Below are 27,368 nucleotides of genomic sequence, written 5' to 3'. Positions count from 1 at the left end.
ACCATAACATTTATCAACACTGAACACCAAACTCATGCTATTTATTAGTTCCCCTGTAAAAGCAAAGCACCACTGAGTATAATAGAGGAAACTACACTCATCTAGCCTATGATACTTAAAGTGCACACACAAAATAGAAGTGCTCCCTAGCACCCACCAGAGCCACTAGAACTCTGATAGCTATTCTACATAATAGAGCTAAGAGATGTATTAGCCTGAACTGGAAGGCCCAGAATCCACCCTCTTTTGCCTTCTGGCAGCAACAAGTCAACCTTGTCAATCCCACTGTACAAGCTTATAAATCACAAGGGGCTGCCAGGCTAAGTTTGAGAAAGTGTGGGATCCCTGGCTCGACATTACATAACAATATAATTTATTCACTAACGGGTCTTCCATCTGACACACCAACCTGACTTGACATTCCAAGCAAGCTTAACTCCCTAGCACAGGGTTGTCCAACTGGCGACTCCCCCCTTGTATGGCCCTCCACATGAAAGTCTGCCTGCTGTGTGTAAACTTTAATAGGTATCACTACAGAGAATAAGTGGCCCCCTGCAATGTTTAAACCTCAAAAGACTGTAATCCCCTGTATTGTTCACACCAGCGATCCTCCTGTATTGTTCACACTTGTGACACCTCTATTGTTTATATCCTAAAGGCCTGTACTGTTCACACCTGACATCCAGACTGAAACTGCCCACATTGTTCACCTGTTCACACCTTATTCAAAATGCTAATGGACACCAGCACTGTGTCACTGTATATAGTACATCTTAGAGTGGTCCTGATGGGTTTCCGTCTCCTGCTATTTTCTGCCGGCCCTATGCTACCTGTGTGTGTCATATGCTGATTTTTCTATGCTCCCTGTGTGTGCCATACTCTGCCTGTCCTATGCTCCCTATGTGTGCCATTCTCTGCCTGCCCTATGCTCTCTATGGTGCCATACTCTGCCTGCCCCATTCTCCCTGGGTGTGCCATAATCTGCCTGCCCTATTGTCCTTAGGTGTGCCATACTCTGCCAGTGTATGCCATACTCTGCCTTCCCTATGCTCCCTGTGTGTGTCCTGCACTACCTGTGAAACATAAGGGTATGTCTTAATATGACTTTAATTTTTTCACATATGAGTGATATCCCTGCAGTGAGCACCAACCATTTGGGTTTTTTGGTGTGGACATGTTTTTGTGGTAACATGAGTGTGGTTTAAAGTGGGTGTGGCTTAAAACTGGGAGTAACTAACACTGGCTTCCATTATTGGCGCTCCACCATGTAGACCAGAAAAATTCCAGCCATCAGTAGCACAGAAGTTGGAAAGCACTACCATAGCATAACAGTGTTTCGCTCTTAATCCACTAGAGGTACATACATTATCAGCTATAGATTAGAGGTTTCTCAAATTTGCAGTATTAGATGGCTAAAAAGCAGAGTATAAATTTGAGTAACCATCACCCTCTAGATGCCTCTTGCTTCACATGTAGAACTGCCTTAAAACCAAAGATGAAAGTTTATAATCTTCTCATAAAAATGTCCTCCCCCCTAAAACCCATGCTTTACATAATGAAAGAAAATATGATTCTAAACAACTTTCCATTATACATTAACTTGATGAAATGGTTTTAATGTTATTTGTCAATGTGACTGCAAATTCGGGAAGTATGCTTTTATCCCTTTTTGTTATCTGGGTCTGACTCAAATCAGTGTTGCAGGAGCCAGTTTTTCTTCAGGTTTGCTAATCAGCTGGCTAGCAACATTGTGTCAGGAGTCAGAACAAGGGGGCAAATTCACTAACCTGCGGAGTTGCACTCGCGCAGCCTTCGGCGCACTTCGCCTGGCGAATTTTCGCTAGGCCGCCGCTAATTCACTAAAATCTGAAGTTGAGCTCAGGAGGTAAAAGTTAACGAAGCTGCACTAGCGTTAATTCGTCAGGCTAAGATAAATTGCGCTAGCAAAGGCTAATTTGTATACGGCGCCAAATTTAAATTTGAATGGATGTGTATGCTGCAGCGCATACAGAACACTACACAAGCCCAGGGAAACTTATTAGAAGTTTAAATAGGTGTTCTAATGCCCTACACATGTGCCCACAGTATATGTAAGGTGCCATAGCTTAACAAATTTTGGGGGGAAGGTGGGCACCCAGTGTTTTTTTGGGACTTGAAAATTTTTCAACTTTTTTTTTTACAAACTCCTATCTACTCTATTGAACGTCGCCTGCTCTGACCTGGCAAAGTAAACTCTGGCGAAGGAGGTAAAAAAAAAAAATCTTAGTAAATTTGCATAGTTTTGCCCCCTTCGAGTGCAACTTTGCCAGCGTTAGGGTGCGCAGTTGCGCTAGGCTATGCACTTCACTGGCGAATTTTCGCCAGGGTCACTGGTAGTAAATTTGCGAAGTGGCAAAATGACATCACACTGACGAATTTTCGCTAGCGTTAGCCACTTCGCATTTTAGTAAATTTGCCCCCAGGAGTGCACAGAATGTAAAAAGTCAGTCAGGCACTGCTTTCTATAACAATTAAATGTAAAACAAATAAATGCAACCAAATTGATTAATTAGTGTAAACTTTAAAGCTGCTCAAAATTATATTTTACTCCTTAATGTCCTTGTGTCCAACTATGAATCCAGAACTGCTGATTTAATAGCAGAAATACAAGCTAATGAATCAAAGCCATAGTTTTAGGTCTCATCAGTATTCAATAAATTGGAAATTAATGCCTTTTATTACATAACCCCATAAGATCCCTCCTAGACTATGATGTTTACTCTGCTTTGCTGCTCTTAGGCCTAAACCTGAAGAAGTTATGTTCCAATTTATTAAATACTCTCCAGGAGCTGTAACTCATGGCAACCAATCAGCAGGTAGCATTTACTGGTCACAAAAGCAAGCATCTTTTCGGTTGTTATGGGTTACTGCTTCTGGGCAAAAAGTGCGATTTTTTACATATGGGGGTTCATTTTTTTATGGATTTACAAACGCAGGCTGAACACATAAAAATTTATATATTGTATTATATGTGTTTTTTAAATGCACCTAAGTCCATTCTTGTGTGTTCCAAACGCAACCTTCTATTCTACTTTATTTGAACGAATGTCAAGCACAAAACAATAGAAACACAAATGCAATAGAACGCAACTCTGAACACTCATAAGTACAAAAATGCAGAAAATAATGGAATCAATGTGTTGAGGTTTGCTCAAATGCATTAAAAACACCTACGTGTAAGAGTCCTAAGGATGAGAATGGCTAAGAGAGTAAATTGGTGATCCATCCGGTACCTACAATTGGACTATTTTTGTTTGTGATGCTGGAGTGAAATCTTGTCCCCACAGACTTTCAGAAAAAAACTAACACATGGGGGCCCATTCACTAAGTTCGAGTGAAGGAGTAGAAGAAAAAATACTTTGACTATTCGACCATTTGATAGTCGAAGTACTGTCTCTTTAAGAAAAAAATTAGACCCCCTAGTTCGCCACCTAAAAGCTACCAAAGTCAATTTTAGCTGATGGGGAAGGTCCCCATAGGCTTGGTTATCTTATATTTGGTCGAAGGATAATCCTTCGATCGTTGGATTAAAATACTTTGAATCGTCGATTCAAATGATTTAATCGTTCGATCGAACGATTATTCCTTTGCTCTAACTATTTGCGCAAAATCCTTCGACTTCAATGTCGAAGGATTTTAATTCCCCAGTCGAATATCGAGGGTTAATTAACCCTCGATATTCGACCCTTGATACATTTGCCCCATTGTGTCTCCACAGGTATGAAGTATGTGGCTTCCAGTGCAGGCAGAGAGCATCGCTAAAGAACCACATGACCAAGTACAAAGCTGAGGCAGATTTGAAGTTTGCATGTGACCAATGTGTGAAAAGCTTTGAGAAGGCCCATAATCTCAATGTACACATGTCTATTGTCCATCCACTCACACAGAGCCCAGCCAAGCAGCCAGACACCCCATCTGGGACAACAGAAGAAGAAGTATTGAAACCAGACCTGACACAGCAAGCCCCCACCCTAAAAAAATATAAACACAAAATCTTATAATAAAAAATAATAATAATTTTTGTAAAGTTTTATTGTTTGTAAAACAAGGCATTGTTCTCTGTCAGACATCTCGTTTTAATAGTGATCTAAGGGTCTGACCACACGGGCAGATTCGGGGAGATTAATCGTCAGGCGACAAATCTCCTCTTTTTCATGACGACTAATCTCCCCGATCTGCCTTCCGCCGGCTAAAATGAAAATCGCCTGGGAGCAGGCACTTGGAGCACTTCATTTTACAAAGTCGCCCGTAATTGCCTCAAGAGGAAACTTCGGGTGACTTCGGAAAACTAAGCGCTCCGAGTGCCTGCCCTCAGGCGATTTTCATTTTAGCCGGCGGAAGGCAGATCGGGGAGATTAGTCGCCGTGGAGAAGAGGAGATTTGTCGCCTGGCGACTGGCGTGGTCAGACCCTTAAGGATAAAACAGACTCGATTCAATGGCAAAGAGACTCCTGAGGTTTTATTTTTATGCTTAATCCGAACTACTTTCAAGACTGTATAATGCACATTAGAGTCGATAGCCATCCTAGATATTATTAGCCATCTATAACATACACCCGATGGGTTTTCTTAGAGATAAAGTTCTGTTTTTTTTTTTTTGTTTTTACAAATTTAAATACTACATTTTCATTCGACCGTTAGGAAAATAAATTATGTTCCTCCTGCCTGATCAGGAAGCAAATGATCCGTTAAAAGACAGGCTCAAAGAACAGATCATCATAGTCATCTGGGGCCTTGAAAGAACGTGTCAAAACTGCAGCCAGCTCAGGGTCATGCTCCTCCCATGATTCTAACATCTGACACAGAAAACAAGCAAAGGTTATGTTCAGGTGATGTTATAGGAATGGTTTATTAAATTAAAAAAATTACTCTTCTATCTCCTATATCTAAGACACACTACAGATTAGCTAAACCAAAGCTTTCTCAATAAGCCAATTACCAACAAGGCTGGATGGACAGCTTCTCTAGCAGTTTAAAGGAACAGTAACACCAAACGTTTTAAAGTAATGGAAATATCACATACTTTTGTCCTGCACTGGTAAAACTTGTTTGCTTCAGAAAAACTACAATAGTTCATATAAACAAGCTGCTGTGTAGCAATGGAAGAAATTGAAAAAAGGCTATATGGCACAGGTTAAATAGTGGATAACAGATAATACCATTATGTTCTACAGAGCTTATCTGTTATCTGCTGTGTAACCGGAGCCTTTTCTTCTTTGAATGGCTGCCCCCATTGTTCCACAGCAGCTTATTTATATAAACAATAGCAGTGTTTCTGAAGCAAACACAGCAGTTTTACTAGTGCAGAGCAACACTGCATTATATGTTCAAAACACTAATTTTGCGATGTTACTGTTCCTTGAACACTGTGTCAAACCACAAGACTTATGTGTGGAAAGGTTCTAATTCATCCAGGGCATGGTATATCTATAGTAATAAGTAAAATCAACTAGACTTGCTATATTTTTTTTTTTCCTTGAAGACGTTTCGCTAGTCATCCGACTGGCTTTCTCAATTCAGAATCTGAATTGAGAAAGCCAATTGGATGACTTGCAAAATGTCTTCAAGGAAAAAGAAAATACAGCAAGTCCAGTTGATATGAATTATTACTATAGATACACAAGTCTCTCAGACTTTGCCCCAGCAATCCCAACCTGCTGAGTTTCCATTTGTGTGCGGAGGACACATCACTGTTGATCTGTAATTGGCTTATGATCTGCCAGTACTCAAAACTGAAAATATGGCAAATCAAAATGGTAAAGAAAATCAAGTAGCTGATACACTAGACATATAAGTGACAATCACAAATGTTTGGAGTGGTGGATTGGCACACAAGGTTTGGAAGCTAATTAGCAGATAATCTACAAAGACAGCAGTATGGTATAAAGAAATAATTAAATGATAAACCTTCTTCAGGATGGCAGAGTTGGGCTTTTGGCACTTAGGAACACAGCACAGTAAGAACTGGCGGCCACAGGTAAAGACATCATGAGAATCAAGCTACAGAGGAAATTAAAAAAAAAAATCATGATCTTTAGGTCTAACTTACTCCAAGATGCAGATATAACATAAAACAAATTAATTATATTTACATTCCTTATATTACAACAGTTATAGTAGAATCACGTTATATAATGACACTTCTTTGCACCTTCAAAATCAAAGTGGATTATGATTGTTTTTAGTCTATCGGCAGTTGCCATATTCTGTATAATTAGTCCAACTCGTAAAAAAATCTCATCCTGAACATACCCCTCTTCTTCTCTGAAGTGTTATGGAAACTGACTTTGTGTGATGTAACTGATTTTACATGCAATAATTGCAAGAGAAGGTTTTTTCACCTTCCAACACCTTCCTTTTTTCAGCTCAGTTGCTTTCAGATAGTTCACTAAAAATAAAGACTTTTTCCAACTACTTTCTATTTGTGAACATTTTTTTTCAAATATTTAAGTGTAAAGTTTAAATTTTTCATCTTACGTCTTTCTAAAGCAGCTCTAGGAGGGGGGGTTGCCAACTTTTTTTTATTTCTTGTCTTTGGCTCTGAGGAGCTGAATCCCTTTCATTAAAAGCAGCTGATAAATAGTTACTAATGTTCCACAGATGCTGCTGAGAAATATATCAACTAATGTAGCAAAAACAGTTCAGCATCTGCACCTGATATATCAACTAATGTAGCAAAAACAGTTCAGCATCTGCACCTGAATTACTGAGCTGCCAGACAAACACCAGAGACAGGAACTTTAAATGGAAAAACAGGAAAAAAAATGGAAAGGAATTGAAAAATGTTTATATTTCTGGTGAACAATCCGTAAACAACTGAACTGAAAAACATGTTTAGAAGATGAACAAACCCTTTAAACCTTGCCTGTTTAGGATGCTATTCTCCAGGTCTCAATGACCCTAATATAGCACACTTCCCAGAAAAAGAATCAGTAAGTCTTACATGGTGGGATTTCGCTGACAAGCTGGAGAGAGGACTTCCATCAACAAAGAGCTGAAGAAACTTGTGGTACATGTCCAGTGCAATAACGAGGAAATCTTGCTGCTGGACTACCTGTTCCAGTTGAAGTGAAGGGACAAGCCTGAAACAAAGAATTTGTAATAAAACTAAAAACCCAAGCAGAAGTGTTCATGGTCAATAAGAATCTATAATTACACCATTTAGCCTTTGTTTATGAGCTGGTTAATTGATAAACACAACATGCACTAAAGAAAAGCAGTCACATGAATATTTTTCACACTCAAAAACCTTTAAAGGCTTCAACTCACCAGAAGAAAGCAAATGGCATAAGATTAAGAAATACATCTGATGCTGCTCTGTGAAGATGGAGACCTAGTTCAGGCTCTGCAGTGAGACAAAATTATTGTCAGTAACATCTGCCATTTTGGTCTGAAGATTTAGGTTTAAAGGAGATGGGTATTCATTGGGGAGATTGCCAATTGCCCCAGCACATCCTTGGAGTGATTTGGGGTAATTTACTTTTTACTTTTTTTTTCTTTCATGTCCCAGGCATCCCTTGCACTACCCTGGGTGATCAGGGGTGGGCCAAAGTTGGTTGTTCTATTTTTCTGTTTTGGGTTCTACTAAAAAGCCAACCCCAGAGTTTGAGAACCATTACTACGATTGAATCCTACTCCAAGTCCCTGACATTCCTACATACTCCTTTCATCTGTCATCTGGAACAGCCACACCCAGGTTTCTCCTTTCTGCTCTAAACAGTGAATAATGTGCACACAGTTTTCCAGCAAATCCTTGTGTTTCCTTCCATCCTGTAAATAAGAAAAAAGAGCACAACATATGAAATATTTTCATGAGATGCTTTGAATTATGATTAGTATATTGAAACTGAATCTTGAAAAAATAACAGCATATTCACCTTAAGAAACATGTAAATTATATCCATTACTGAAAAGAAAAGGAGGGATATAAGTACCTGTAAAATACAAAAACGAAAAAAAAAAAAAAATATTTTAGTGCCTCATTTAATACAAGATACAATACACATGGATATTACCTCCTATCAAGATTAACTACTAATTCAGTATATTTGTATGACTGAGAATTACTCACTTGTTGCAATATAGTGATACATAAGAAAATGCATGTTGCTGCCAGGGCAACTGGAAACTCTTTGCAACAATGAGGGAAGGAAACCCCACATAGAAAAATAATGTAAATGTTCTTAGAGCACCTCTATACTACTTACACGCTTTGTAAATAGGGCTCTTGATATGCGGTTGTTCATTACAAATTTTTCCTGTAAATCCCTCATTTAGCCAAGCAGCCCCTGTCTGTGAACATATGTGACTTTAGTGACATCCCATTCTCGTATCTATTAGGAGGATTTGAGCACTTTTCTAATGTACATATTTTTTATTTTTAGTAGTTTCTGAGAAAGCAGCAGTTTTAGACAACAAGTAGCAAGCTTTTTAGATCACCAGCATTCAGAGGGTCCGCAACTCTAGGGTTTACAGTCTAAAACTGATAATATCTTGGAGACCACTAAAATAATAAATGAATGTAAATCACAAAAGTGCTCAGATCAGAAGCAAATCAAACAATGGGATATCCATTCTCTTGTAGAGAATCACTAAAGTCACATGTTCACAGAAAGGAACAGCTTTGCTAAATGAGGGAAATATAGGAAGAATTTGTAATGAAAATATATTAAGTAGAGAGGATGAAGAGCTACACTATTGGTGAAAATTGTAGAAGAACCCATCAGTATTTTACTACCAGAGGTTAATTGTTTTGAAGTCACTGAAATAAAATTCATTAAAACAATAAATTAATTAAGCTCACCATACTGAAGTTTGAGCTCAAACCATCAAGAATTTCAAGCATTCGACTGCATGGAAGTTTTTTCCTCTGGACTGTAGAATAAAGAAATGCAGCAGATAGCCAGGGGGTACAAGAGAGGGACAGTTTTTCTCCCTGAGAAAGGCAGCTGTGGATACAAAGTGTAGTTTTGTCTCTAAATAAATCATGGTATGTGAAATAATCAGATGACAATTTAGCAAAACATTTTCTAAGAGTAATTCAGTCAGTCAGTTATACAAAATGTATCACTGGGCCCAATGATGAATACTGCGGTTCAGTAAGAAAGTACATTTGGCCAGAAGGATATACTTTTGCTCTACTATCAGCACACATAGGTTTAGTCCCCAAAAGTTGGCTAATCAGCTGTACAGATTGTAAAGATATGTTCCATATATGTTATTATGGATAGTGCTACATTTTATTCTTAATTAGCAAATTGATCAAGCACAAAAAAATCATTCAGACCCATCTATGTGACCTTATACAGCCAATTCTTTGGTAAATGGCATTAATTGTGTCCAAATGAAGCAAATTAGCTACTATTTACTGGTCAGTTTCGAACATAATTAACACAATGCCTTTACCCTACTTTTTTTTAGTAGGCTGTCAGGATCTGCTTTAGCTATTTAAAAGCTGGACACGTGGGTCAGGACACAAATGCTCCTTATGTGCAGCAAATGAGAACCGTTTATTTTACATTCTCTGTAAACACTTGTGACACCAATGTGAAAATGCATACACATGGAAGTACAGTATTACAGTTAAAGTCCTACAGATTTGGTTGTGGGCATGATCTCTTTTACCAAAACTGCAGCAGACTAGATTACCGTATATACTCGAGTATAAGCCGACCCAAGTATAAGCCGAGGTACCTAATTTTACCTACAACAACTTGTAAAGCGTATTGACTCGAGTATAAGTCGAGGGGTGAGAAATGCATTTTAGGACATCTTCAGAAGGCACTGGTCCGAAGAGGCTGCAGTCACAGCTCTGTGCTGCCCGCACTTGTTGTTGTAAGGGTATACATACATTACATACATATATACATAAAAACATTACATTTACATACACATACATACATTACATACACATACATACATTACATACACATACATACATTACATACACACATTACATACACATACATACAAACATACAGCAAGGGTCGGGCAAGTGCTGCACCATACACAGCCAGATAAGGCAATGAGACATTCACAAGCTCGCTCGCTCACAGGCTCAGCCCACTCCACATGCGAGCGGAGGGATAAACCTGCCTCTGCGTTGGAGCATCTGGATCTCCAGAAGCCTGCCCCCTATCCCTATCCCTGGCCCAGAACACCAGCCACTTACTTGGCCACAGCTCGCCAATAGCATGAGTCCCCGCAGGACTGCAGAGGTACCGGGGAGATGCGGGTCGGGTAGGAAGTGACTCGAGTATAAGCCGAGGTTAACTTTTTCAGCACATTTTGGGTGCTGAAAAACTCAGCTTCTACTCGAGTATATACGGTACTAGAAAGTCCTGAAAAGGCTCTTCAAAAAGGTCTTTCTTTTGCAAAGTCATAAATGTACATGGGACGGGGGGGCATGGCTTGGTGCTGTATGTGAGCAGACGTGTGAGAGCTATAGCCTCCTTGCTTAAATGGGTAAAAAAGAAAATTTGAGGCCTGGAGTAACCTCCCAGTGGGACCAGCTGGTCGGATACACCTCATAAAAATGTTTGTGCAACCTAAAGTTTTATATATGCTGTGGCTCTCCCCTACAATGCCCCCAAAAGCTTTCTTTAAAAAGCTGGAAACCCAAATATGGGAGTTCATATGGGGCAAAGGAAGGCATAGAATTGGGATGTCACTTCTGATATGTCCAAGTCAGAAAGGTGGAGTAGCACTCCCGGACTTTCATATGTTATACTTAGCAGCATAGCTATCCCACATCTGCTCACTGACCCCAAATGGACCATGTGTCCCACTATTTAACCTATGGAGACTGCAACATCCACCTTACCTAACGGCCTGGCAGACTTTGCTTCTAGCACCAAAATAGACAGGGCAAAACCCTATAGGTAAATCAACAAAAGCAATTCATCGATCTGCAGTCTTACATGCAAAGGGTAAAGACGTTACTTCGACTTTGGCAGTAGATTTAACGGACATTTTGCAAAGTGCAACATATAAATGTGCTCACATCCAATTATGCTACCACACAGCTACTCTACACCTTAAAACAACCTAATAGGATACCTACATAAACAATTCATTCTGATAACACTGATTTTGTAATAGGGAACACAATGTATCTAGTAAAATTCACTTTTGAGAAAAAAAAATATATATATATATTTATTTTTTTTTGTGCAACAGTTCACGCAATATCTTTTTTTTATTGGTGCTGACTTTCATATATTTTGTTGAAATCAATTGTCACTAATGGATTGTATCACTGGACTTTATCAATACTATCACAGCACCTGGGCACATACTTTATATTTTGAGTACACCAATTTTGGCATTGCTATTACTATATCTGTAACTTTGAAAGTTCCATGGCAATTTACAAGAGATTAGGTTTGTGCTTTTATAATAAACCCTTGTATTAAGCAGTCATTAAATATCTTACCTATCTACAGATGCTTGCTGTTCCCTCAGTGTTCTAAGCTCCTTAGGTAAATCTACCCCAAAAAGAGAGCACCACTGGCTTCTCAAAACTGGATCCAGCTGAGGCCACCCAACCTACATGGAAGGAAATAAACATTGAATGATATTGGCTTGTATAAAACAAATGACCTATTTTATCTTTGTACAGGTTAACATACTGCAGCTGAGATTAGGAGGGCTGGACATGTGGAATAGGTTGCAGAAAGAATGGAATTCACTGCTTCAGAAGAATCTTTACACTGTACGCTGGCACTGATAACACCCTATATAAGTGAGAAAATACTGTTAAAATTAAAAGTCTTTCCTCTGTGGCTATAATGGATAACAATTAAGATTAGTCCATGTTTGAGAAATACAAGGTTAATTAAACCAAATGAGCTTTTTAATTCCAATTGCAGGAAAAATACTCAAATAATATCTCGAGTAAATTTCTGCTGATAACGGACGGTAAATTTGCAGATTCATAGTAAATTCCACTTGACCTCCAGTCTTAATTCTCTTCTAGAAGTTAAAAGCCTCTCAGTACTCATTTGCTCTGAGGTGAGAAAGTTAAAAATACAACCAAAACGAAATGGTAGAGAAACAGACATTCCTCAGATACTTCAAAATACTAACGTGATTCTGTTAAATTAGTATGGTGTTTCATTGTATGACTACTAGATATTTGTACAATACCTACATTTACAAGAGATTGTTGCTATAAATGCATTTAAATGTATTGCTAAAGTAGGCTTGCACAAAAACCTTACCCTAAAAAAGTGGGCTGTGATGTTGTATGGTAAGGCATAACCTCGAGGCCCAAGGTTTTTCTGAAACAGAAATAAAAACTTCCTATAAGATCATAAATAATCATATTTAGTTACAAAAATATTTACTAAGTACAATACAGTCAGTGTAGAGTATACTCAGCAGGTAGCTGCACAACTACAGATGGTGGCTTTGAGTTGTACTTTGAGTTGTGATGATATAAACCGCACATTATTATCAGTTGTGAACAATCACAACTTGAAGTTTCTCCTTACTTACCAATTCCTTATTTACAAATTGCCAGAAATCCTCTGAGCCAAGGGTACGAATGCCTTTTTCAGATGGAGTGTTAATCAGAAAGAGAGGGGGAAGTCCAAGAAGAATCCTGTAAAAGTGACCCAAAGCCATTATGTCAGGGACCAGGAAAAGGAATCATTAAAATGCATCTACTATTAATTTTGCTTTAAACAGGAATTGAAGACAGTATAAATTAATATGTGAACCAACAATTCCCCATTATAGGACAGAAAGAATAGATTAAAAGGAAGAAAACAGAAAAGTTTCCTTTTTGTGCAGATATATACAATGTGAAGTAAAGCCATTAAAGCATCTCCCCTTCTGCCATTTTCTGGATCTGCTTTTTAAGAACATTCAGGTGCTCAGCAGGATGGTAACCCATGGCCATAGTGCACCTTAAATTGCTATATGCTAGGTGGATCCAAGCTTATGATTCAAAGGGCACTCATGTTATCTATACCTTCATCGAGTTTCAGGTTTTTCTGTAAGCCTCGTGAGGAAAACACAATATGTGATCTCTCCCTAAACACCCTGAATGTATGTCTTTAAATCCAGTGAAATATGCTTACCAAAACATTAAAAACATAAGATATATGAGAATAAGTGATTTCAGTATGTCATTGAATGCAAAATTATGGTTTTAAAGGAATTGTTCCATATAAAAAATAAAAACTTGGTAAATAGGCTGTAAAAATACATCTTTTAAATATAGTTAGTTAGCCAAAAAGGCTGGAGTGACTGGATGTTTAACATAATAGCCAGAACACTACTTCCTGCTTTACAGCTCACTTGGTTTCCTCTGATTGGTTACCAGGCAGTAACCAATCAGTGACTTGGGGGGGGGGCAAATGGGTCATAACTGCTTTCTTTCGAATCTGAGCTGCATGCTAAGGATCAATTGCAAACTGAACAGTTATGTCCCGGGTGGCCCTCTTAAAGTCCCTGACTAACTCAGAGTTAAAGAGCTGCAGGAAGTAGTGTTCTGGCTATTATTTTAGACATCCAGTCACTCCAGCCTTCATACATTACATTTTTATTTTGCACAGCCTATTCACACAGTTGTTTTTACGCTGAACTATTCCTTTATAAGCAACAGCAGTAAATCCAGAGTCTGCAAATTCTGATAATGCCCCTAACATTAAACAACAAAAATATATACCGTTTCCTAATTATTGTTTGCAGTTTTGGTTTTGTTTATGCCACTAATGTCTCCACCTGGCAGGTTACAGCATTCCTTTATACCTCCACAACCCTGCTATAATACTCTTTAGCAGCCAGGGCACATGGTGTGACATCACTGGGGAGCATGGCTATTCTGAGTCTGCCTAAATAAGATTTAAAGAGCATTTTCACCTGTACTAACAGAATTCAAAAACTTTGCTCCATTTGCAAAGACCACCTGCCAGGATCAAACTGATCTCTTCATCATAAGGAGAAAGTTACAACACCCCTCATTTCTATACAAAGATCATGTGGGAATCTAAGTACCTTCCTGTTTACTGCATTCTCTCAGAATGCCAGATTAAACTTTCACAGAGGACATTAGTAAAGAATAGGAACATATAACTAAATACAGTTCAACATCTTTCATGCCTACTACTGAACCTTGCCCTCCAAATGAAACAGGCTCAGTGTCATCAAGTGTTACAGTGGGATAATTAAAATCATCACCCTTCTCAAAATAAGGTACTGGATTGACTACTGCCATTGACTAGCTTTTGGCACCTGTAAGAAAGTTATTTTGACTGGAAACTTGTTCTATTAGAGTCAATATCCACACTGCTCAAAATGTTCTTTGGCATCCACTATAGTATGAGCATTCCAAAACAAAAAACATTTTGCTTAAAATGTTCACCTTTAAATTAACTGTTAGTATGATGTAGAGAATGATATTCTGAGACAATTTGCACCACCCCTTTAAGTTTGCCCCCAAACAGAGACAGACCTAACTTTTAGGTTTTCAGTTTAGTGAAGTAATAACTTGACACCAACAAAAAAACAAAAAAAGTTAGGAAAAAATCTTAGGGAGAAGAGTTTTCTTACTTCTATTGCCTGTGGGGATGAAAAATCAACCTTAAATTGCATATCAAGAAGGGAGAGTCACTAATGTATATATGTAAACACTGATACTTACAGGTATATTAAAAACATAAGGATACACAAGCAAGCAAATAATAATAATAATAATAATGCAAAAAGTTGATGTAATTAACAACACAGGTCTCATAATATGGCTAATGTCACATTCTCAGTTATACATTAAAGATGTCCTTCAGTAATATCAATTAAATGGTTTCATTGTAATTGCTACACAAAAATCATGGCATCAAACCATACCTGCAGCACATCTCCAATACTCCTTGTTTTGATAGATGGTTGCTTAATTCCTTTTTGCCCTTGTGTAATTCCAGCCGCTGATAAAATATGGCAAAAAAGAAATGTCTGCGTCCTTTCTGGTGATGTGACGTCACTATATCACAAATCAGTTCCTAGGCAAAAGTTATCCATCAGAAAGAAATATAAAATAAAATCACATCTGCAATGCTCTTTTAAAAACTAAAAATAAATACATTACTCCTTCTACCTTCATGTCCTAGAATGCAGTCCTACTCCAAAAAAGTTAGAATACTTTTGAGTTTTTTTTCTAATACTTGTGTCTGAACCCTGGTCTTGTGCTGTTATTGTGCTCGCCCACCCACTACAAACTGCAAATTTTGCCTTGCTAGTCTGGCAAGTATTCTCTTTGCAAAACATATACACCCATAGCCATGTACTCTAGACTTGCTGATAAAAAAAATTAAAAACAAAGATGAATTAAAATGTATTTGACATGTCTATGGGTTTTGTTTTGAGACAATTTTTCCTAAGCATCTCTCCACAACTACAGGGTTTTGGACATTGTATAAATACATAGGTATGTAGCACTATAAAGTCTATAAACTTAATACAAAAAACACTTCTCTCTTGTTTAAGTGCCTGTATATTTATTAGTGATAGCATGCAGGAGAAACCAAGGCAGATCTGTGTCAACCACCTCCCCTTTGCCTCCTCAGTCAGACCAGACAAATTGTGATCATCGCTGAGCATAAAATTTGAGCTGATTTGTTGTACTTAAAGTGATACCGACACAAAAAAATGATTCTTCATTAATGTGCATCAAAAGTTACCTATAGGTCACGTTGATGATTTTTAACTTATAGGGCTGCTTTTATAAGTAATTGTTACTTGAAATTCCTGTTTTGCCAAACTACTGAAGCTCAAATATGGCAGAACTCTCATAATGGAACATGGGGGATCAGACAGGTAATGTAAAAGCATAGGGCAAATACTTTTATGACAAAATTATAAACAGCATGCAAAGACAAAGTTATGATAGATGTAAAAAAGGTTTAATTTCTGGTTTCAGTATCTCTTTAAGTATTTCAGAAAAGACTGGATAGTCTTTTGAGGCCAAATGTATTTTCAGAACATTAGCCAACAAATATTTATACCATGTATTTTCTGAAATGGTCTTTACATTTATGTGAGTGTGTAATTATTTTGCACAGTAAGATGTCTAATGAAATAACTATTAGCCCACGGCTTATAAGGTCACATATGAATAAAGATCATGGAGAAAGAAATAAATAAAAAAAAAAAAAAAAATACATTTGCTTTTAGGCTTAATACAATTATGTCAAACGTAATTGTGTCTGATAAATTGGAAATCTTTTGGCTTGATGAGATTCACCTGTAATCTGCACAAGATGTCACCCAGGCCTGTGTGACTCTTTAACATGGAAATATTCCTCGATTCCCATTCTGAATGCTGTATGTGCCTGCAAGAGAACTGAATACAGTCAACATAATACATGACTTCTTAAGCCTTCCATTAGTTCAGCTGCACAATATTATAATTATAATACACAACAGCAGTTTAGATTTATTTTCCACTGTCAGTTCTACTGCTGCTCTGCTGTGAAAGAATGTCTCACAGAGAATATATAGTTTGTAGCCTTTCTGAACAAGCCCATGACAAAAGACTAAAGTAACAGCAGAGCACTTTGTGCAATATCATTGTATTATCAATAACCATGTTCCTACTGCCTTTTCTGCATTTAAATATGTGAGGATTTGTTTAAATCACCAATATGATTAGGTTTGACAACTACGAAGTACTACATTTTAAAGGGTTGGTTAGGCGTTAACTTTTAGTATGCTATAGAATGGCCAGTTCTAGGGAACTTTTCATTTGGTGTTTAGTATTTTTTTTTTTATAGTTTTTTAATTATTTGCCTTCTTCTTCTGACTTTTTTCAAATGAGGGTCACTGACCCCATCTAAAAAAAATGGTCTGTAAGGCAACAAATGTTATTTGTTATTTGTAATTGTTATTTCTACTTTTTATTATTCATCTCTCTATTCAGGCCTCTCCAATTCATATTACAGTCTCTTACTCAAATCAGTGCATAGTTACTAGGGTAATTTGGACCCTAGCAACCAATTTTTAAAATGGCAAACTAGAGATCTGCTGAATAAAAAACTATATAACTCAAATAATAAAAAATTAAAACCAATTGCAAATTGTCTACCTCATACTAAAAGCTAATTGAAAGGTGAAGAACCCCTTTAAGCAAGGCAGGGCACAAGAGTGCAGATTTATGATCGCTTTGTAGAGCTGAATCCCGGGTCCTGTAGTTTCTGTGGCTCAGTATGTTCAGCGTGTGAAGGCTACTGCTCCTTCTTTACAGGGAGGGGGTTGTCTGCCTCGTGGAGTTTCTTTCCCCCGCACTTTCAGTCTCTGATTATTTCAATTCCATACGCTGCAGTTTGAACTTTGCGGAAACCTGGATTCAGCTGTACAAAGCGATCATAAATCTGCACACCCAAGATTTATCTGTATAGAGCGATCATAAAGCTGCATATCCTGTAAGTACAAGCCCAGTGCAGGCTGGCTGATGACTAGGGTTGCCACCTTTATGTCTGGCTGAGACCGGGCGGGGGGGTCCGTGACGTCAGTGGGCGTGTCTGTGACGTCAGTGGACGGACCCGTGACGTCAGTGGGCAGGGCTACTACGTCAGTGGACGGGGCCATGACGCGGCGATCAGCGTTTGGCCGATCGCCGTGTCAATCAAGGGAATCCCGCCCGGTTTTCCCTATTTGGAAAACCGGGCAGGAAGTATAGACCCGGGCAGCACCTCAAAATACCGGGCTGTCCGGGTCAAAACCGGACAGGTGGCAACCCTACTGATGACCTTGTCTGTACTTCACTATGAACAGTTGTTTCCATTAGGAACAACCACGGAGGAGATCCCCAGTAGCCTCCACACGCTAAATGCACAGAAACTTCAGGACCCGATAGTTGCACAGAGCGATCGTACAGCTGCATACTCTGCATAACTACGGAGGAGATCCCCAGTATACTTACATATACGAACGCTACCTTTCTAATTGACTGTGAGTAGATCCAATTGTATCAACCATCCGACTGATACCAACGGTATTACATGATAGCACATTTTTTTCTTTTTGCAGATATAAAGAAGCGCAAGAGCGCACCGCCACTCTATATCCTATATTTATCCACAGGAACTAGTGGGTCCTGCCATACCGATTCCAACTACACAATGCAAGGAGTCTATCTATACACCAATACTTGAAGAAAGCATTTTAGGTCTTCAGCAGAACACACGCTCCTGCAAAAAAATGAACCACCCTTTAACCTATCCCTCTAACCCAGCTAAACAGACCGTGGAGGTGAGTGTGTGCAGAATGAACTTGCTGTAACTTTCTCACCCTAGGCTTATACTCGAGTCAATACGTTTTCCCAGTTTTTGTAGGTAAAATTAGGTACCTCGGCTTATACTCGGATCGGCTTATACTCGAGTATATACTGTAAGTTTTTCTTATTGAAACACTTGGCTCTATGGGAACACCTGTTATTGAATCAGGAGATAAGATTTCATCATCAAACTGTGTCTGGTCCTAGATCTTAATATTGTGAATGAATACTTTTTTTTAGTAAATGCTATATTCAAGCAGAGAGCAAAACAGTGTATGTTAGTGGTGAATATCTTCTGGCTCAAAAAGTTAAAATCTAAATATAAACAATACTGGCTAATTTTATTTTGTTCCACACCTGTTGCTGAATTGCAGCACTGCTTCAGCTATTGTTATGCAGCCTCTCTCCAAATCTCCATTACAGCCACCAACAACAGAGGATTCAGATAAGTAGTGATTTACAGCCCAGCGCTGGTACTCTTGCCTAGGAAATAAACACACAAGCTACAGAAAAACTATCCAGTAGTGAGAGCAAAAAGATACGTGTGTGTGTACGTGTGTGTGTGTGTACGTGTACGTGTGCGTGCGTGTCAGATCACTGGTCACAATGCAGGAGGGAGGCTGGGGGCCTAAGGCCCATGGCACGCCTGACCCTAAATAAGATGTTACAAAACATCTGTAATCACTTGTCACTGCTTAACTTATAATCACATCCATCAGTATCTACTTATGGCAGACATGGTGAAACCAGGGCAATGCAACAAAACATGTAAGCGATTGATTGTATTTTCACCAACACAGTTTTTCCTGAAAACACTACTGAAGCAAAGCACTTAAAAAAGATTCACTTACCTATCTGTGTCACACAATACATCATTATTGGATTTAAGTGTCATTTCCCAAAGAAGCCAGTCCATGAATGTTACCTGTGTAACAGTAGAGTGATCTTTAAATTTAATAAAATCTGGATTCAGCAACCCATAAAGCATCATACTACCATCTTCTTATTATCGCCCGTTATTTATAAATCAATATGACTTTTATTTATACATGTTTTCATTAAGTCACTTTTTTTCCAGTTACATTATGGGATTATATTTCATATTTTATATATTGCAGGCGTTTGTTAGTTCTGCTTCTGTTAAAGGAAACTAAACCCCAAACACTGTAGGTCTCTATAAAAAGATATTGCATAAAACAGCTCACATGTAAAACCCTGCTTCATGTAAATAAACCATTTTAATAATAATATACTTTTCTAGTAGTATGTGCCATTGGCTTATCATAAATCAAAAATTGCCATTTTAAAAAATAAGGACTGCCTCCTGGGATTGTATGATTCTTGGTGCACACAAACATACCAAACAAACTCTACTTCTTAGGTCACATGAGCCAATTAACAGACAGAGTTCTGTCTTTTGCTTTAACACTTCTTCCTGTTGCAGTAAGAGCTGTAGTATTTCTGGTCAGGTGATCTCTGAGGCAGCACACAGACCATCACAAAATGGTTGCTCAAGGCAAGAGATGTAAAAGGGCAATATTTACTTACATATATATATATATATACCAGTTTGGTAAGATTCTTTAATATGTGCCTTATATGATATAAACTATCTGTTGCTTAAGTATTCATTTTGGGGGTATAGCTTTCCTTTAAACTTTCCTCTTATAGATAAAGGGAGACATTAAGCCAAAAAAATTGTAATGTGCTCTTGTGAGTGTTTTTGCAATTTACTTTAAAAGGGTGGTATTAAACAATGAATTTGTAGCACAGATGTTTCTTCCTAAGTTTATTCACTGTAGTAAACTCAGCAGGCATGTTCTCAAACTCACTATTCAAGATCTGAACCCTCAACATCACTATGTCACTCCTTCAGTATTTTGCCCTTAATCCTCTACTACTGGTTGCGCTCTGTCACTGCCTCGCCAGTTGCAATTGGTTTAACTCACTGGAGCACAATAGCTCTTGAAGCAGCTGGTGCCTACAATGTAAGTGACTATGGAAACTCTGTGCAGCCGGTGGGGGGGGGGACTCACACAAGGGGTTAGTGATCCCCATCATCTGAAGGATCTTGAATAGAACTTAATGTGGCTCAGTCAGATTTATCATGTTGATAGATGCCTCTAGATAATGTGTATGTATTACAAAAGTGCTTCATATGGATCCACCAATTATTGTACACTCTTGTGAATGAAGGCAAACCACTCCTTTAATTTTCTACATTTATCAATTGAAAAGCTATTAAAAGTACTGTGCCCCAGGCTGAGTGAAGGTTTATTTATAAACAAATATGAAAATTGTATTAAACAGTTTTTGGTATGTTTATACCGCAAGACAGATTCTTATTAAAGAAAATATTGGAAACGAATACAATGTGATTGCTGCAAAACAGGGCTTTGGGTACAGTAGCATTCTTTGGAGGCCTGCAGACTAAACTGCTGAGGGGGGAGGGAAGATGCATTGCATAGTACTTTTTGCCTCCCATAGATCCTAAAGCTGTACTGGTGAGTGGGGGGAAGGAACTGCTTTATCATGTCCCTCAAATTGTGGGATGTTAGTAATATGGCATGGACACAATATTCTCACTTACTAAAAAAACAGATTCTATTTGTACATTTGCACATACAGAAGAAATAAACACGGCATACTCCATTATTCTTAACGCTCATGTTCAGCTTACAATCAGATGAACCAGAATAACAGTCTGCATCAATATCATGAAGGCAACAAGTTAAGAGTTTGTAGGACATGCAGTTTATCTCTGCCGTCATATTTAGGCCAGTTCAGAATAACCAGAAAGCACAGCTGCCATGACCCAGTGAACTGGTGCTTTCCATCCTGAAAATGCTCATTAGCAGAAAAGTGGTGAGCAGATTAATGTTGTACACATATAAACAAAATGTAGGAAATATTTAATAGAGCTGCAAGGGGAGTTAAAAAGAAACAAAATTGGAAACTCAGCAACTATACACAACAAAAATTTGACGGCAGAACAAAAAAATGAGAACATTGAGATGTGAAAGCACAATAATCAGGAAAGAGGATAGATTAAGAAAACAGAAAGTTAGAAAAATGAAAGAAACATAAAATGAGCAGAAAAAAAAGTTGCTTAATAACCATGTCTAGTCATCATTTAACCCTCATATCAATTTCAGTGACTAAATAATTAGTCAGTGAATAATGAGCTAGTCTGTGTTAAATATCTTTCTTCAATTACTTTCAAGGTCCTTATTGCAAATAAATACTACAAAACTGAATCCATGATCATAGAAAAACTTCACAGAAACACAGGTCAATTAAACAGAAATCCCTCACCCTTTCTCAAGACTGGGTGTAAAATACCATAAGGTAGCTTCAGGTACACAATCTCAAATAAGCTGCTTCCCTAAAAACCCAAATAACTTCTGCTTAAGTGCTTGTTGACTCTGTATGTCATTGCAGGCCTGACCTGGAAGGACTTCTCCCTTAGCAGACCTTGCAGGCGATTCTGGTTCCATAGTGAAAGAGCTGCTTCTTTCCATCCAGCAAGGGCATATAAATTCCAATTAAGAGGTGAATCTGCCTCCTCATCATCTCTAATCACCTCTCCACGCGTTTCCCAGATCAACCTGGGGACCAGGTACTGAAGCTGCAAACAATAAAATGCACATACAGTTGAGAGGAATTTTTACCCAATAGCTTTCTAAACATGTCTCATGCACAGTTTACAGCTTTTTTATTGGACTTTCTCAAGTCGGCTAACCGATTACACAAATAAATATCAAACCAAACTTCAGACAAATACGAAGAAAATAACAAAAAAAAAAGTCTGTCTGTTTTCGATTTCCAGTAAGCATTTCTTTATAGCATAAAATAGCAAAAAAGAAAAAAAAGCCCACAGGTATCCTAAAGCAGAAACTAAAAATAGCCTATCAGTGATACATTTATATATTGTGCTAACCAGAGCATTAATAATTTAGAGCATGGAACATGCTTTGAGCCAGAAGTACATTTTGCTTGAGCCAGCTCGGTAAAAAGCCAAGGAAAAGCTCTTGAATATATAGTGGTTACCTTGCGCAGAAATAATGGAGGAACGCAGCCAGAAAAAATATCTTGATGAAGCTCAGAAAACCTGCAGAATGCATAGGAAATGGCTGCAGTGCATAACCTTGAGTAAAAAGAGGAAATGTCATTTGGTAACAAGGTGTAAGGATACAAGCTGCTACCTGACATTAAAAGAGCAGCATACCCCCTTTATCAATATTAGTTCAACCATTGGGGCTTGTGCTGAACATCTTTTTAGCGTATTGTTTTAATTGGGAAATATGTATGTTTTTTATTTTTTGCATTTCTGCAACAGGGCAGAATCTGAAATTGAAAGTAAAGCCAAATTTCTACTTAAGGTTCTTAAGAGTACAATCTAAACAAATGAGCAGTCCAATGAGAACCCTCTGTATTAAAGGGGGTATTTGACTTAACTTTTAGTATTATGAAGAGTGATATTCTGAGATAATTTGCAATTGGTTTTAATTTTGTAGCAGAGGCCTGAATAGAAAGATGAGTAATAAAATGCAGCAATAACAATACATTTGTAGCCTTACAGAGTATTTGGTTGTTTTTTTTAGATGGGGTCAGTGATCCCCCATTTGAAAGCTGAAAATAGAAGAAAAAGGCAAATTGTTCAAAAAAAAGAAAAAAAAAAGACCAATTGAAAAGTTGCTTAGAATAGGCCATTCTACAGGATATGGTTTACCTAACAGGGATACAAATGATATGTAATTGGGATTGCTCATCTTGCTCTTCTCTTTCTATTATGTCTTGCTCTTAACTCTTGTTAATGGAAAACTCAATAAAGAAAACCTGTTAAAAAAAAGAATTGCCCATTCTATAACTAAAAGTTAACTTGAAGGTGAACCCACCCCTTTAATGAACCCCTCCCTTCCCCATAGCTGCAGTCTGTTAGGCTTTCAAATAAAGAGCAGCTCATTGTTTCGATTGGGCTCACAAGAACCTGAAGTAGAGCGTGAGTTTACTTTCAATTTCACATTTTGTGAGATTTAGTGCAAGAGATGACAAAAACAAATCACATTTCCTAATTAAAACATATTAGTCCTATTTATTAAACTAAGGTGGAAAGGGGTATACTGCCCTGTCACATTAAAAAAGGAAGGTAGACTTACTTCAGGCACACTCCAACAGAGTCTGAGCATAGGAGATTAAGCAGATTTTCCCAGTAATGTTCCAGATTTTGAACACCAGTTATAAGGAACTGGAGCGAAGGCTGGCACTCATGTAAATGGATGGAGAAAGCTGCAAGACCAACAATGTGCGAGTCTTTCAAGAAAGGAGCCTAGTAAGCACAGGGTATAAGAAAAAAGGGATAAAACAAGATTTTATATCTGTGTCATTTTAACTGTTCAAAGTTTAAAGATGTATTGTGATAATGAAAATAATCAGAATGATCCAAACTGGAGATCTGGAGTTTTGCCATAAGCAACTCTTAAAACAAAAAAAACTACCATGTCAAGCACTTTGCGACGTTGTAAGAGTGCTATTTTCTGAAATAACCACTAAATATTTGAATCGGATTCATCCATATTGCCATGGTGCCATATACAATAATCTGCATTTATGAAATCTTTATTGAATGAGGATTGCAAACAGTTTTTTTATGGCAGATCCCTGGCAAAAATGATAATCAGACAGACTCTAATTATATTGAACTGATGACTAAAGGGCCCGTTTACTATTTTGGAGGAGGCATGGTGCACAGTACACTATAAATCACAGAATGGAGTAAATACGGCCATGTCTCTATATGCAGTTCTGCTTCCACCCACCCTGGAAGTAAGAAGAGAAATAGTCACTGCAATAGACAGTATTAAAGGGATTGTTTTCCTTTACATTAAAGATTAGTATATTGCAGAGAATTATATTCCTAGACAATTTGCAATTGGTTTGAATTTTTTATTATTTGTGGTGTTTGAGTTATTTAGCTTTTAATTCAGCAGCTCTCCAGTTTGCCATTTCAGCAGTCTGGTTGCTAGGGCCCAAATTACCCTAGCAACCATGAGTTGACAAATAAATAATGGACTACAAGTAGGGGAGGGCCTGAGTAAAAAGTAGCAATAATAATACATTTACAGCCTTACAGAGCATTTGTTTTTAGATGGGGTCAGTGACCCCCTTTTGAAAGCTGGAAAGAGTCAGAAGAAGAAGAAGGCAAATAATTAAAAAAACTATAAAAAAAAAAAGGAACCATGAGCAGCTATTGAAAAGTTGCTTAGAATTAGCTATTCAATAACATACTAAAAGTTAACTTAAATGTGAACCAACCCTTTAATGAAGTTTGTCAAAAAGCCCTTGGTGGAACAACATTTGTTCAGGGCACCCTTTAGATTATAACAAGGTTCTAAATATAGAACACATTAAAAAACATTATTATTGATCTTCAAACTGAGCTTTCAAGTGCATCTGGCAGTAACGGAACTTGGTGGGGGCGGCCCCGGTGCGGTCCGTGCAGCCGGGCCAGCCCCCACCCTCCTCCGTGTGATTTTTCTCTGTGGCTGCAGCCGACTCCAGCCGGCTGCAGCGCGCACGATCTACCGGGGGGGGCCCTGCGGGGTAACATAGTAACATAGTAAGTAAGGTTGAAAAAAGACACATGTCCATCGAGTTCAACCTTTTTTTTTTTTTTTATTAACTACCTATCTGCCAGTTGATCCAGAGGAAGGCAAAAAACCCATCTGAAGCCTCTCCAATTTGCCTTAGAGGGGGACAAATTCCTTCCTGACTCCAAAATGGCAATCGGACTAGTCCCTGGATCAACTTGGACTATGAGCTATTTCCCATAACCCTGTATTCCCTTACTTGCTAAAAAGCCATCCAACCCCTTCTTAAAGCTATCTAATGTATCAGCCTGTACAACTGATTCAGGGAGAGAATTCCACATCTTCACAGCTCTCACTGTAAAAAACCCCTTCCGAATATTTAGGAGGAACCTCTTTTCTTCTAATCGGAATGGGTGACCTCGTGTCAGCTGGAAAGACCTACTGGTAAATAAAGCAGGCCCAGTTGCACCCCCTGCTCCCCCGGTAGTTACGCCCCTGGCATCTGGGATAACAAAATAGGCATTTGCCCCAAATCTTTCCCTAAATGGCAGTCAGGCTGAGCTTCCCTGCCACTGTCCCAACCCCCACCACCAGGGTGATTGCCCCATATTTTGGGATCCACTGGTCTTTTGGACAGATCTTTAGCTTCCAGCAGCCAAAAGTAAGATACCAATGCTCAAGGCAATTGGTACGAGCAAAATACCAATTTCACTAATCGATCTGATCTGTTAATTTTGTAAATATACAACCTAAATTATGTGATTGATTTGTGTACTGTAATAGCTAATTGATGTTTCCATTGCACAGAACTAACACACTTATCAATGATACAGACAGAAATTAAATGTTATTATAGATAAGCCTGACTTCCTTCTATTACTTTCTTTAATCTCCCAATGTCTTTTAGGACTCACACAACATTTTATCTTCTATGTGGAATCGAGTGCAGGTGAACATGAAAATATCTTTGCATTGTATAGCATTATATTTTGTACAGGTATAGGGTCCGTTATCCGGAATCCTGTTATCCAGAGAGCTCCAAATTACCGAAAGGCTGTTTTTCATATACTCAATTTTATCTAAATAATCAAAATTCTTAAAAATGATTTCCTTTTTTTCTGTAATAATAAAACAGCACCTTGTACTTGTATATGTCATTCTTATTGGAAACAAAACCAGCCTTTCAGGATTATTTATGTTTTTATTATTATTTTCTAGTATACTTGAAAATAAAGGTATGAAGATCCAAATTACGGAAAGATCTGTTATTTGGGAAACCCCAGGTACCAAGGATTCTGGATAACAGGTCTCATATTCTCTGCTACTCATTTGGCTTTATCTGCTAGTCAATAACGTTATCTGCATTCTGTATTCTATAGCACTGTGGAATATGTTGCCACTTTATATTTACTATAAATTATTATAAACAATAGTAAAGCTCTGAGTGAGATTTTTGCCATTTCTAGATAAAAATTCATAAACAAATTATAGAAGCTTAGATAATTAAAACAATGCATAAAATACAGGAAAGCATTTACAAATTGTAATTTAAAATTAACCTGCTAAGTAAGTGAAAGCCACATCCTGTTTAGTAAAATTAAATAAGCATTATTTGCTTCTGATTTATACTGATTTTTCAACAGAAAAGCAATTCAACTATGCTACACAAAAGTTAAGTAAAAATCATTTTCTGTATAAGCCACCTTGAAGCAATTTACCTGGAAACGCAAAAGTTGTAACATTCTCCTTAATACTGCAGCAAAAGCCCACTGATGTCCACACAGCATCTTCACATATAAGGTTGGCCATTGTCCCTGTCTATGGGAGAGTAACAGCTGAAATGCACTGCACAAATACAAAGTGACCAGCACTTTCTCTGTCTGATTAATACAATACCTGTCTGGTGGATTGGTACCGGAGGCAGCGATAAGACACTGGCAGAAGCAGGTTAAGAGTAGATCAGCAACCTGCCAAAATAGATAAAAATACAGCAACTAATAAAAAAGCTAATAAGATTTATTTTTACTAAACAAGCATGTTTTTTAAATTTATAACACACAGGGGGTTATTTATGAAAGGTCGAGTTTTAGAGGTTTGTAAAGGTTTTTTTTTTTTTCATTTTTTTTTTTAAACATGAGATTTTTATTGGTTTTTCAGATTACATTCATTTGTAATTACATACATTCATTACATTTGCTGGAGTTTCTGGTTAGAGGAAGAAAGTAGAAGACAGAAATTAACTGCCTAGAAGGGAAGGTAAGAAACTCACAATTCAAATGTTTTCTAATTTATGAAAAACGTTGACTAGGAAAAACTCAAATTGGTGAATTCTGAGTGAAAAACTCGAATACGTAAATTGATCAAGTTTTCGGTGAAAAAACTGGAATCACTCTTCTACATGACTTTGACAGGTTTTAGCTGGAGTATTTTTGGATTTCAGCAATTTCCAGCTTCGGGGTATA

General features: G+C 37.8%; 1 protein-coding gene across 3 annotated transcripts in view; it reads right to left on the bottom strand.

Moving 5' to 3' along the window:
* Positions 1–4,484: 4,484 nt before the first annotated feature.
* fanca.L (FA complementation group A L homeolog) overlaps positions 4,485–27,368 on the bottom strand; it is a 43,039-nt gene continuing 20,155 nt past the window's right edge. The window contains exons 24-43 of one of the 3 annotated variants that reach the window (XM_041589403.1): positions 26,803–26,873; positions 26,625–26,724; positions 23,476–23,645; positions 22,367–22,427; positions 21,765–21,944; positions 19,168–19,241; positions 18,674–18,799; positions 16,286–16,373; positions 14,893–15,044; positions 12,538–12,643; positions 12,261–12,320; positions 11,670–11,774; positions 11,474–11,586; positions 8,843–8,987; positions 7,917–7,973; positions 7,701–7,809; positions 7,309–7,384; positions 6,983–7,121; positions 5,947–6,039; positions 4,485–4,835 (exon numbers count right to left, since the gene is read on the bottom strand). In XM_041589403.1, coding sequence (XP_041445337.1) covers positions 4,728–4,835; positions 5,947–6,039; positions 6,983–7,121; positions 7,309–7,384; positions 7,701–7,809; positions 7,917–7,973; positions 8,843–8,987; positions 11,474–11,586; positions 11,670–11,774; positions 12,261–12,320; positions 12,538–12,643; positions 14,893–15,044; positions 16,286–16,373; positions 18,674–18,799; positions 19,168–19,241; positions 21,765–21,944; positions 22,367–22,427; positions 23,476–23,645; positions 26,625–26,724; positions 26,803–26,873 — 2,133 coding nt within the window. In that variant the 3' untranslated portion in view covers positions 4,485–4,727. 3 annotated transcript variants of the gene reach the window in all.

Source organism: Xenopus laevis, chromosome 4L (genome assembly GCF_017654675.1).
Source record: "Xenopus laevis strain J_2021 chromosome 4L, Xenopus_laevis_v10.1, whole genome shotgun sequence".
NCBI lineage: Eukaryota > Metazoa > Chordata > Amphibia > Anura > Pipidae > Xenopus > Xenopus laevis.
The sequence above is the reverse complement of the archived record's forward strand: the minus strand, read 5'-3'. Positions and strand labels throughout refer to the sequence as shown.